A 12,750-nucleotide genomic window follows, 5' to 3' on the forward strand; every position below is an offset into this window, starting at 1 on the left:
TTAACACATTATTATTAGACATTTAAATTTCTACATAAATATATATAAATAAAAGAAGAGGGTAATTTGCAGAACAGGAATTAATTTTCTCAAAGTTATGGAGCCTGGAAAGTCCAAGATCAACATTCTGGCAGGATTCAGTCTCTAGTGAGGACTTGTTCCTGGACGGCAAAAGGCTGCCTTGTCTACATATGGCATTTCTTCTGAGTGAGCGTGTATGGCAAGAGAAAGATCTCCCTCTCTTCATCTTCTTGTAAGGTCAACAATCCCATCAGCATGGGGCCCCACCCTTATGATACCACTTAACCCTAATTACCTACTAAAGGCCCTAGGTCCAAATACAATTACATTTGGGGTTAGGGCTTCAATGTATGAAATTGTGGGTGGGGGACACAGTTCAGTCCATAGTACTATCTGATAGCATACAATGAGAAGCATGCAACATCACATCTGTGGAATTCCTACCAAAGATGCTTAACTAGAATTTGATTATGAAGAAACATGAAACCCAAATTGAGAGATGGTCTACAAAACTATGGGCTAATAATATTTTAAAGTGTTGGGGCCATGAAAGTCAAGAAAAGACTGAGAAACCACTTCATACTGACAGAGATTAAAGAGACAAGACAACTACATGCAATCTGTGATTCTAAACAGAATCTTTTTGCTATGAAAGACATTATTAGGACAATTGGCAAAAGTTGAGTGGGTTCTAAGGATTAGATAATATAATATATTAATGTTCACTTAGCAATTTTGATGGCTATGTGGTGTTCCCATAGAAAAATATCCTTGTATCTCTGAGATACACCTTAAGATATTTGGGGAAGACAGAGTAAGTATCAAGTTGTCAACCTACTCTTAAAAGATTCGGGAGGAAAAAGTCCTTTGTATCGTGATTCCAACTTTTTGGTTTATTGATGATTATTCAAAAAAGATAAACATATGTTTTGAAAAGCACAAGCTTCAGAGTCAAAAATAATTGGTTTTATACTGAGCCCAACGACTGTGCTGTGAGCAAGTTTCCTCTTGCGCTCCAGTGTCCACATCTTAAAATGAGGATGGTATATGTTGCTATGAGGATTAAGTGAGTTGATTCATGTAAAGAGTTTAGATCATCATCTAGCACTGGGTAAGTACTCAGTAAAGCTGATGTAGTCAAATCACCAATAGTCAAATAAACTCGACATTTTCACCCAATCAGTAATGGAGATTCCAAATTAGTCTGTAACTTAGCACCCACATACTAGAGCATGAGGTCATTCAGCCAAAGTCCCTTTTAATTCCTATTTCCCACCATCTCCTTTATTCCAACATCTCCTAACCACAGCCATGGAATTGAGACTGAAGGCTGTGAAGACAGAAAAGGGATTGACTCCCTTCACTGGCAGGTTCAAAATTCAGTCATTTGATTCAGGTCTTCATGCACAATTTGCTAGTTCACAAAGCAGGAGAGGATTTAGACAGACTCTATGAGATGGGCTCTTAAACTCATTTAAATCCACTGACTAGACTAGCATTTTCAAATGCTGTCCATCACTGTTTTACTAAGCTTGTTGAACCTTCTAGAATTCTTAGTATTTCTTTTGTTTTCCATTTTTTAAAATTTTACTGCAAGTGGAGGTGCTTTCTATATGAGTACAGAATTCTCTAGAAATACATTAATATCCATGTAATATTTATTACACATAATAAATATGTACTAAATAACAGGTGGATGGCAGAGACAGTGAGCTAAGTCAGTACTAAGTCAACACTAAGTCAACAACCTCTGAGCCATTGATGGTACATATCTGAATCAGCCCTGTTATTTGTGGTCCACAGTAGGATTTTTGGTAAAGTGTAGAACATTAGAAATAATACTAACCATATAACATGAAATCAACTAACTTCAATTAAAAAAAAGAAATACCACTAACCATGTAATATACCTTAGCGTTGTCAAGAACATGCGTGGACTGAGGTTAGTATTTCTCGTGTTCACCTGTTCAGAGAGAGAATGAGAAAGTGTAGAGATGAAGAGGTGGTAAATGATGGAGTTTTCCCTTCTTTCAGCTGACTTCTCTTCCCCTCCCCAGCAGCCTCCTCAGTGACCCCTTCACCTCCTTGTTCCTCAGCGTGTAGATGAGAGGGTTCACCGTGGGTGTGACTACACAGCAGAAGAGGGAAATGAATTTGCCCTGGTCCTGGTTGCTGGACTTAGCTGGAAGCAGATACCCATAGATGCTGAGCCGTAGAAGAGCAGCACCACCACCAGATGGGAGAGGCACGTGTTAAAGGCCTTTCTCCGTCCCTCGGCCGAGCGGATCTTCAGCACTGCCTGAGCTATGTAGCAGTAGGAGATCAGGATGATGCTTAGTGGGACAGCCGTGAAGAAGGTGCAGACACCGTTGAGCACGGCTTCATTGAGACTTGTGTCTCCACAGGCCAGTTTGATCATAGCAGGCACCTCACACAGGAAGTTGTCCACACGCCGATGCCCACACAGAGGGAGCTGCAGGGTGAATGTTGACTGGATCACAGAGTTGCCCAAGCCCCCTAACCAGGCAATGGCAGCCAGCAGCCAGCAGAGCCGAGGGTTCACAATGGTGGCATAGTGCAGAGGCCGGCACACTGCGACGTAGCGGTCAAACGCCATCACCACCAGCAGGATGCACTCAGTAGCCCCTAGCCAGAGGAAAACATAGAGTTGGGTCACACAGCCACCATAGCTGATGGTCTTGTCTGATCCCCATAAGTTGATTAGCATCTGGGGGACAGAGCTAGTAGTAAAGGCAAGGTCCAGGGAGGAGAGGTTGCTGAGGAAGAAGTACATGGGTGTGTGGAGCTGGACATCCAGGCTGGAAAGCAGGATGATGGTTGAGTTCCCAACTACGGTCAGCAAGTAGGAGAAGAGGATGATGACAAAAAAGATCATCTCCAGCTGGGGATGGTCAGACACACCCAACAGAATGGAGCCCTCCAGGGAGCTGCTGTTGGCCCTTTCCATCTCTGGTTTCCCTCAGTCACTTGAGGAAATCTGTCCAGGAAAAACCAGGAGTAAAGCAAATGAAGATGCTACTGGATAAAGCTGATCTGCATCAGGGTGTGTCTGATAGTCTCTGGGCTTCACAGTTAAGTCCCAATTAAATTTTATGGTTGCAAGCTTTCATTGCAATCCCCAAACATTGGCAGTCCCACAGTGAATGGAAACTTTATTCCCTCTAAATATCAAATGTGACTTATCACAGAAATGAAGGAAGGTCCTTATGAAGAACAAAGAGATTAGGGTTCTTCAGTTCAACACAGTGGTTCTAACAGGGTAGTGGGAATCGACTATTAGAATTAAATGTGGAAAGTCTCAAAATACACATTTCCCCAGCCAAGCTTGTGGTATACTCAGGGAAGGAGGAAGCTTCCCAGAAGCTTCTGATAAATGTCTTCCCTTCTCTTCAGTATCCTCCCCAGCCAAGTGAAAATTCCTGGTCTAGAAATATGAAGTTTGAGGGAGAACATGATGAGTCTATAAAATCATGAAGAGAATGGAAAGCGTGAATATTGACTTATTCACCAAATATAGAAGACACAAAGATGCGAGTTAAAAAGAGGTGAATGTAGAAAAAAACAAAACTTCACTTAAGCCCAAGTAAGTGTAGGCCAGACAGGCCAAAGACATAAACAGGGTTTACATAAAAGAGGAAAATCACCTACCTCAAAGGAGTTAAATCAGCTATAGGATACCCATAATTAGTAAAGGAAAATAGAAAATTTCAGAGGAGATTCCCCCCAATTTTCATGGTACGTGACCACTATTCCCACTTCTAAACCAAGGAATAATTCTTAACAGCTCATGAACAAAAGGTAGCTCTTGTTAATAATGGGCCAATTACCATCTCCTTTCACTGGGCAAGACCTAGGCTTTTCTGAAGACCATAAACCAAAGCCCTTCCCCCTTCTTTGACTAATAAATGAAAGGACCTGAGAAGAATACAAAAATTGTCTGGGTCAGCTGTCCTCATCTGGACACTGAAGACTGGGAATAAATGCTCTGCCTCTTTCTCTGGACCATGACCTGTCCCATAGGAACCCTGGCTGCCACACACAAAGAGCAGGCTTGATGGGGACACTACTCAAGGGAAGCGTGCAGTTGTGCTTATCTGGTTCCAGTGCTCCAGACAGGGACTACCTGGCTACACCTCATGGCTAAAGACCCTGAGAACTGTCCCCTTCATCAGTAAGTAGCAAAAATACTGGAAAACCTGATGCTAGATTCCACCCAGACGTCAGGCAGGAAATCTCTTTTAATGGTCCATCTCGTTAGGTCAGCAATGTGGCCCTATTGAATTTGGGATGATAAGGATTTCAGAGCATTTCCCCACCCTCCTTCATACCTCTGCCTAAAACTTAAGAAGTGACTACATATTCTTTCATTTAGGACTTAAGGGAGCTGAGGAACTAAGTTACCACTCTGATAGCTTTGGCTTTCCCCCTTCCAAAGTTCCTGATACCCATCTCACCACCTCCTCCTACCAGAAGTGTTTATCCTCTGGTATCCCTCTAAGGGAAAGAAACTCAGACAGACACGGCCCATCTTCTTCCATGAGTTGTCTGGTCTCTGCAGGGCTGATGCTTTGTGGCTGCTCAGTGATGCTAAAATTTCCTTCAGTCTCCACTCTATGCATACCAAGCAGTTTTTAGCCCAGGAATAAGCCAGGCGACATGGAAAAAGGAAAGGTATACCTACAGCGGGAAGCGGTTGACCCCAGCCACTCAGACAATTCAGGAGGAAATACCACACCAGCTAGATGCTTGGCTTGAATCTGGCCAACAACCCAAGCAAACATGACTGTCACTTCAAGTTTGAATTCAGCAACTTGACTGCTATTTAGGCTATTTTTCTCCCTGTAAGGGGCCTCTCTACTTGGTTCCTAGTTCTCTTGTAACCTGGAATGTTAAATATCTGCATTTTAAGAGGAGCCTAGACAGGAGACTACTGAACTCAGAGGATGAGCCATTTATGATGCAATTTAGGAGCACCCTGATGGAGTTTGTTTGGGTACAGAAAGATTTTTAGGAATCGTTCATGTGATATATAGATGGTTCCCATCTCAGCCTGCCTGTAAATTTGGTTTGAACTTGCAGGATATTGAGAAAAGAGGTCAAAGCTTGCTGCTTCTTAAAGAGAATCCTGGATGTTGTAAGTGCACATCTGTGCCCAGTTTACTGCCCATTCCTCCCTTAAATTTCACAATTCTCAGTTGGCCACTGTGGCACAGCCACAGCAAATCTGGAATTCAGAGATGGCTTTGTCCTATCACAGAAACTGCTCCTGAACTGTCAGCCCTCCCCATGTGTGGGTATAAGTTCTCAGAATTCAAGCCGTGCTTTAATATTAGTCCGGAGGGGGAGGGTGTAGCTCAAGTGGTAGAGTATATGCTTAGCATGCATGAGGTTCTGGGTTCAATCCCCATTATCTCCTCTAAGAATAAATAAATAAATAAACCTAATTACCTCTCCCCACCAAAACAAAACAAACAAAAACCTAAAACATTACCCTGAGCAATAAAGGGAAAGGGAACCATAAAAAAAAATAAAAATAAATACACAAACCTAATCCTGAATTCCTGATTATGGCAGAGAAGTTTTTATATGTTTTATTTATAAATATTTCTTTTATTTGGGATATGGCTGATAGTGATTTTCCTGAAGCTAAGTTTGTGCCTTTCTTGGATTTAAGTTCTAAGTTAATCTTTTCATGAGGACTTGGAAAGAACTGGAGATACGGTTTTTCCGGGTAGGATAACACTGGGGCAGTATGGCAGGCAAGAACTACACAATGAACAAACTTTGTCTTGAAGGATGAGGTCTAAGGTGGAATACAACACAATCAAAACCTCTCCAATCAGAAAAATTTAAGGGATTTGATGAGTGAACAGGAATTCTATCCCAAATCTTAGAATTCAAGAATTAGAGGTAAGGGAGTTTGAATCTTAAAAGAAGTAAATATAGGACCAATATGGATGTGCCCACAAAATAAAAAGCATAACATAGGTCATAGTTAGCCTTTGGAAATTATTACTAAGAGGCATCAGAGCTTAAAAAAGCAAATTGAAATGGAAGAAACAGAGTTAAAAAGGGAAATGAAGGGAATCTATGCTGTCTGGAGGGGACTCTACATTTCATGTCTGCATCAGGGAATGCAACCAAGCTTCCCTAAAATTGACTTCTGACGCTACTGTTGGGAAAAGAGTGGTGGCTGCATGGACTATAGTCTAGCTCAGGTGGCAGTTCTAATGAGCACAGGACTTGCAAAATTAAAAGAGGGCTAAATGCATGGCAGTACATCAAATATGTATAAAAATTCACCACCACAAACTCAGACTGGAAAAGGCTGGATGAGCATGGTGTTCCAGGAGTAACTCTCCAGGGTCCATTTTTGTGCAAGCTGAGGGCAGATGGCAATGGGTCTCCAAAGGGAAAAACGGACAGAGGACTGCCAAGGCGAGGGCCAGGAAGTAAGCTGTCTTGCTAGGCAGTTCCTTACTGGACGGTCTTACCTGATTGCCTGACATTTTTAGTAGGACATGGAGATTGTGCAGACTTTTACAGAAGGGAGAATAGGAGGAAATAGGTTCTGTGGAGAATGGCTAAGATGTTAGCTTGTTTAAGAAGAAATTCAAGAGAGGATTTTTACTTCCAGTTAATGTCTTTACTATATGATGAGCTTTTAAATATGCCTGGGTGCAGAGCAGGTGCCCTCTTATCTAGGGAAAGCAAAAACAGGCTTAAATTAAAAGCAAGAGAAATTGCAATTAGACATTTTGAGATTTCGGCATGATAAAATATGGGTAAGTTCCTTGGCAAGAGAAAAAGGGATTAGAGATTTTGTGTTTAGACCTTTGCCTGACGGAGGGCACTGGGCTGTACCTAAGTCTTCTATGACCCTTTTCTGCTGGAGGATTCTGTTCCTAGGACATGGATGTGTCCACCAAAGACACTTTTTTTTGGCAGGGGGACAGGTAAGACTTTTCCAGCTTCTCTCCTGGACTGTTCTAGAGATAACTTTTGTTCTTAATTTGTAGTTTTATAATTCCTTTGTACAGTTTAAATATTTTTTCATTCCTATCTCTTCTCTTAGGTGGTAGAGAAGGTCACACATGTGGTTTGGGGCCCAAATACCAGGTAACCTCCAACCTTTTCCAGGCAGGAAGAATCCAAAATCAGGGCCTCTAAAAGGCCATTTCACAATCTCCCTCTTTGCTCTCTGATCCACATACCTGCTCTTTACTTCTCTGTCTTTTTCCCTCTTTGCCCTTCTTTACTATACCCTGGATCCTCCATTCATAAAGTCTACAGATTGTCTATGGAGAGATACCTTTGGTTTCAGGATTCCCCTGAATCTGTCACGCTGTCACCGGTGCTGGCAGATCAAGTAGGAGAGAGTGTGGAATAAGATGGAGGCTGCGCTGCGAGGCTGCTCCCCTGCCCACCAGCTGGCGCCGCAAGCTTTTAACCTTGGTGTGGCCCTGCCACCTGGAAACCTGGCTCGCTCTGGCTAATTCTGCAGAGTCCAAGGAGGGAGAGTGGGGGTGTGCCCTGCAGGCAATTAGTACAAAGCACCTGCCTGGCCCGAATGCAGGAAAAAGGCTGTCCCTGAAGAACTGACTGGTTCTGTTACCTGAACTCCGTCCCCAAACACAGATTCCTAATTGAAATAGCAATAAGAATAACTGAATTTGTTGAACAATTACTTGTTATATAATTTTATTCTTTTCATGGTATTTCACATAATATAGCTTAGTTCTTAAAGTGCTTTCTGTATTAGGTGGTAGATGAATAAACCAAGCATAAAATGAGGATAAAATGACTTGCTTAGTGTTGAATTATTTTTTTTTCTCACTAGGCATAAACAGAGCATTATTTCAGAGTAAAAATGTTTTTGAAGTGTAGTTGAATTACAATATTATGTTAGTTTCAGGTCTCCAACATAGTGATTCAATATTTTTTGTTGCTTACACTGCATTTAAAGTTATTACAAAATGATGGCTATATTCCTGTGGTGTACAATATATGCTTGTTGCTTGTTTATTTTATACATAGTAGTTTGTATCTCTTAATCTCCTACCCCTCCCTTGCCCCTCCCCCTTCCTTCTCCCCACTGGGAACCACTACTTTTTTCTCTATACCTGTGAGTTGGCTTCTGTTTTGACATATTCATTTGTTTTATTTTTTTAGATTCCACATCTGAGTGATAACATAGAGTATTTGTCTTTCTCTGTCTGACTTACTTCACTAAGCATAATACCCTCTAGGTCCATCCACGTTGGTGCAATTGGCAGAATTTCATTTTATTTTATGGCGTAGTAGTATTGCACTGTATGTATAAAACACGTTTTCTGTATCCATTTATCTGTTGATGGACATTTAGGTTGCTTCTATATCTTGGCAATTGGAAATAATACTGCTATGAACATTAGGGTGCAGGTATCTTTTTAAATTATAATTTTTGTTTTCTTAGGATATATATGTAGGAGTGGAATTTCTGGATCATATGGTAGTTCTATTTTTAGTTTTTTGAGGAATCCCCATACTGTTCTCCACAGTGGCTGCACCAATTTACATTCCCACCAACAGTGCATGAGTATTCCCTTTTCTCCACATCCTCGCCAAAATTTGGTTTTGTAGATGTTTTGATAATGGACATTCTGCCATGTGTGAGGTGATATCTCGTTGGGTTTTGCATGTGCATTTCTCTGATAATTAGCAATGTTGAGTATCTTTTGTATGCCTGTTGGCTATGTGTATATCTACTTTGGAAAAATGTCTATTCAGGATCTTCTGCCCATTTTTAAATCAAGTTTTTTTTTGAAGTGAGTTATATGAGCTGTTTATATATTTTGGACATTAACTTCTTATTGGTCATATAATTTGCAAATATTTTCTTTCATTCAACCTATTTGTGTCTTTGGATCTAAATGGAGTCTCCTACATGCAAATGGCCAACAGGCACATCAAAAAATTCTCAATTTCACTAAATACTAGAGAGATGCAAACCAAAACTACAAAGAAGTATCACCTCACACCAATCAGAATGGCCATAATTTAAAAGTCCACAAGCAATAAAAGCTGGAGGGGGTGTAGAGAAAGGGAACCCTCCTATACTGTTGGTGGGAATGTAGTTTGGTACAGCCATTATAGAAAATAGTATGGAGATTTTCTTAAAAACTAAAAATAGATGTACCATACAATGCAGCAATCCCATTTCTGGGCACGTATTTGGAGAAAATTCTAATTTGAAAAGATACATGCACCCCAATGTTCATAGCAGTACTATTTACAATAGCCAAGACATGGTATCAACCTAAATGTCCATCTTCTTTATCCAACCAACCAAATGACTGAATAAAGAAGATGTGGTGTGTGTGTGTGTGTGTGTGTGTGTGTGTGTGTGTGTGTGTGTAATGGAATACTACTCAGCCATTAAAAAGAAAAATAATGCCATTTGCATTAACATGGATAGATCTGGAGATTGTCATACTAAGTGAAGATAGAAACAGAAAGAAAAATAGTGTATGATATCAATACATGTGGACTGTGAAAAAAAAATGAGGCAAATGAACTTATTTAGAAAAGAGAAACAGACTCACAGACATAGAAAACAAAATTGTGGTTACCAAGGGGGAAAGTAGGGTGGAGGGATAAACTGGGAGTTTGGGATTTGCAGATACTAAATACTATATACAAGATGCATAAACAGCAAGGTCCTACTGTATAGCACAGGGAACTATATTCAATACCTTGTCATAGCCTGTAATGAAAAAGAATATGAAAAAGTGTGTGTGTGTATATATATATCACTAGACTGTACACCAAAAATTAATACAACAGTGTAAACCAAAAATATTTCAATAGAGTTTCCTGTAGACAACATAAGTTACATCCTGTTTTTAAAATCTATCTCTGCCTTTTCATTGGAGACTTACACTCACATTTTTGTAATTACTGATAGTGAGGAACTTACTTCTACTATTGTGCTATGTTTTCTACATATAAAATCTATTTTTCCTTCCTCCATTACCATCTTTTTAAGTATTTGATTTTCCTAGTGTACTATTTTGATTCCCTTGTCATTTAACTACATATTTTTTTAGTTAGTAGATAAAATGTGAATTATAATATATCTTAATTTAATAAAATCTTGTTTGAATTCACACCAAATTAGTTTCAATAGTACTTAAAACTTCACTCCTACATAAGTTTTCATCCTTTATGTTATTGTTACAAGTTACATCTTTATAACCGTGTGCCCATTAACATAGATTTATAATCAGTTTTATGCATTTGTCATTTAAATCATACAAAAAGAATTACAAAAAATACAACAATATTGGCTTTTATATTTACTTACATAGTTATCTTTACTGGTTTTGTTCATATGGCTTTGAGTTAGTTTGGTGTCCACTCCTTTCAGCCTGAAGGACTGCCATTAGCATTTCTTATAGGACAGTTCTATTAGCTACAAACTCCCTCAGCTTTTGTTTTTATGAGAATGTCTTAATTTCTCCTTCATTTTGAAGGATAGTTTTGATAGGTATAGCATTCTTAGTTGACAGTTATTTTTTTCCTTTCAGAATTTAAACTATATTATCCCCTTTCTTCTTGCCTCCATGGATTCTGATGAGGAAAAGGCTGTTGATTTTATTGAGGTTAATTTGCACATGATGAGTCTGTTTCTTCTTGCAGTTTTTAAGATTCCTCTCTACCTTTGGCTTTTGAAATTTTACTGTAATGTAACCTGGTGTGGATTCATTCTGGTAGTGGGCTCTCTATTCCTCTCCATTGTTTCCCTGTCTGATGTTACACAAGTGCATTCTGTTTTTACTACTATGGATTTGTAGTATGTCTCAGAATAAGGTAGGGCAACTGTTCCTGCTCTTTCCTCATCTTTTTCAAAACTGACCTGGCTTTTTGTAGAATTTTTTCTCTCTGTTAATAACTGTAGAATGTTTATAGCATTCCTTGAAAAATACTGCTAACATTTTTATTACAATTCACTGCATTTACAGATAAGTTGGGGAGTAAGAATTGATACTTTACACGTGAAATTGTCACATTGGAGGATATGTTACATCACTATACTTATTTAAGCTTTCTTTTATATAACTTAGCAGGGTTCAAATTTCCCCTTTAAATGTTTTGTGTCTTTTTTCTCACGTTAATTCCTAGACGTTTTAATTCTGGTTGAATTGTTAATAGTATCTTATTTTCTTATATTTTCTAGTCGATATGGTGGAATGGAACCTATTGATTTGTAAGTTGATCTTGTTCCTAAATATTTTTTTTAGTCTGAGTAATTCACATGTTAAACCTTTTGGATTTTTTTCCAGACAAGCAGACTTTTACTCAGCTAACCTTCAAAGGCCAAACCAGCAGGGATGCCCCGACACTTGGGGTTGTAACTCTGACTACACCACTGGCCCTCCAGGAGCTGGTCCCGGATGTCTTGTCCTCAGAACTGCCTTCGGGGCTCTTTTTCACAGGAAACAGATCTGGGAACGTGAAGGTCTGTCCATGCACGAGCTGCACATAAGCCATCTTGGTTTTTTCCTCCTGACATTTCTGTAATTCTTCTTCATGCTGGAACTGTGCTGTATTCTTGCCTGCACTGTGGCCACAGGCATGTGGGAGATGTGCTGAAAATAACTCCTGAGGTCCACTCTGGTCGCCTCCGTGGGGATACGGAACTGCACAGTGTCCTCAGGCTAGGCCGGGCCCCACCAGCCGAATGAAGAAGTTGGTGTGAAAGACGTGGAGCTGAGGGTTGACCAGCTGGTACAGAGAGCACAGCATGTTCAGCGCCATCGTGGGCTTCCAGGGCTGGGGAATCTTTTGGATTTTTTAAAATGTCAGTCATAATAATATCTACAAACAAATACAAGTTTGTATCTTACCTTCCAATCTTTCAACTGTTATTTTCCTACCTACTTGCAATAGTCAGAATCTCCAGTAATATGTAGAAGAGTAGAGGTTTTTGTATATTTTCTAAAGGAAAGAAAGGAAAATTAAAGTCTCTCATTAATCATGAGCTTACTATACTTTTTAGGAGTTTAGTATTTGTAGGGAAGAATCTTTACTTTTTTCCTTGTAGTCTGAAAAAATTTTAAACTCATAACTAGTTCATGAAGTTTATCAAAAAGCTTTCTCTGTGTAAAGATATCATCATATGGTATTTCCCATTTAGTCCATTAATGGGGTAAGTTATATTGAAAGATTTTCTGATTTTAAACCTCCATGAATTCCTGGGACAAGGTGCACTTAAATGCAATGGGTTATGTTATAATACATGTTATATTTTGTTAGCTAATTCTTTAATATAGGATTTTTGCCTACATGCTCATGAATGAAGTGAAATTTGTTCTGCATTCTCCTTATATGGCACTTGCTTGGATCATGGTTATATTAGACTTATACAATGAGACTTTTTCTTTCTTTGATAGGATTTTGTTCTACATCTGCATAAGAAATCATCCCCAAATCTCAGTTCCTTATGATCACACATATTTATTTTTCTCACAGGTCTGCAAGTCACCTGAGCTAGCTCTGCCTCAGACTGCAGGTTTTCAGGACTGTCCACGTGTCTCGCATCCTGGACTAGAAGCAGAAGTGCAACAGGGCTGAGAAGACATACATAATGTTTCTAAAGGCCCCAGCTCAGAACTGGAACAATGTCATCTCTGCATTTAGTGCACTGGCTAAAACAAGTCACTAGAT

At 39.6% G+C, this 12,750-nt stretch overlaps 1 protein-coding gene across 1 annotated transcript; it reads right to left on the minus strand.

The window, feature by feature from the left end:
• Positions 1-991: 991 nt before the first annotated feature.
• Positions 992-4,711, minus strand: LOC141573924 (olfactory receptor 2C1-like). Its single transcript, XM_074346431.1, is given in 2 exon segments — positions 992-2,227; positions 2,230-4,711. Coding segments are annotated over 2 exon segments (936 nt in total). The 5' UTR covers positions 2,990-4,711; the 3' UTR covers positions 992-2,051.
• Between the last annotated feature and the right edge of the window lie 8,039 nt (positions 4,712-12,750).

This window comes from Camelus bactrianus, chromosome 18 (assembly GCF_048773025.1).
Source record: "Camelus bactrianus isolate YW-2024 breed Bactrian camel chromosome 18, ASM4877302v1, whole genome shotgun sequence".
NCBI classification, from domain to species: Eukaryota; Metazoa; Chordata; class Mammalia; order Artiodactyla; family Camelidae; genus Camelus; species Camelus bactrianus.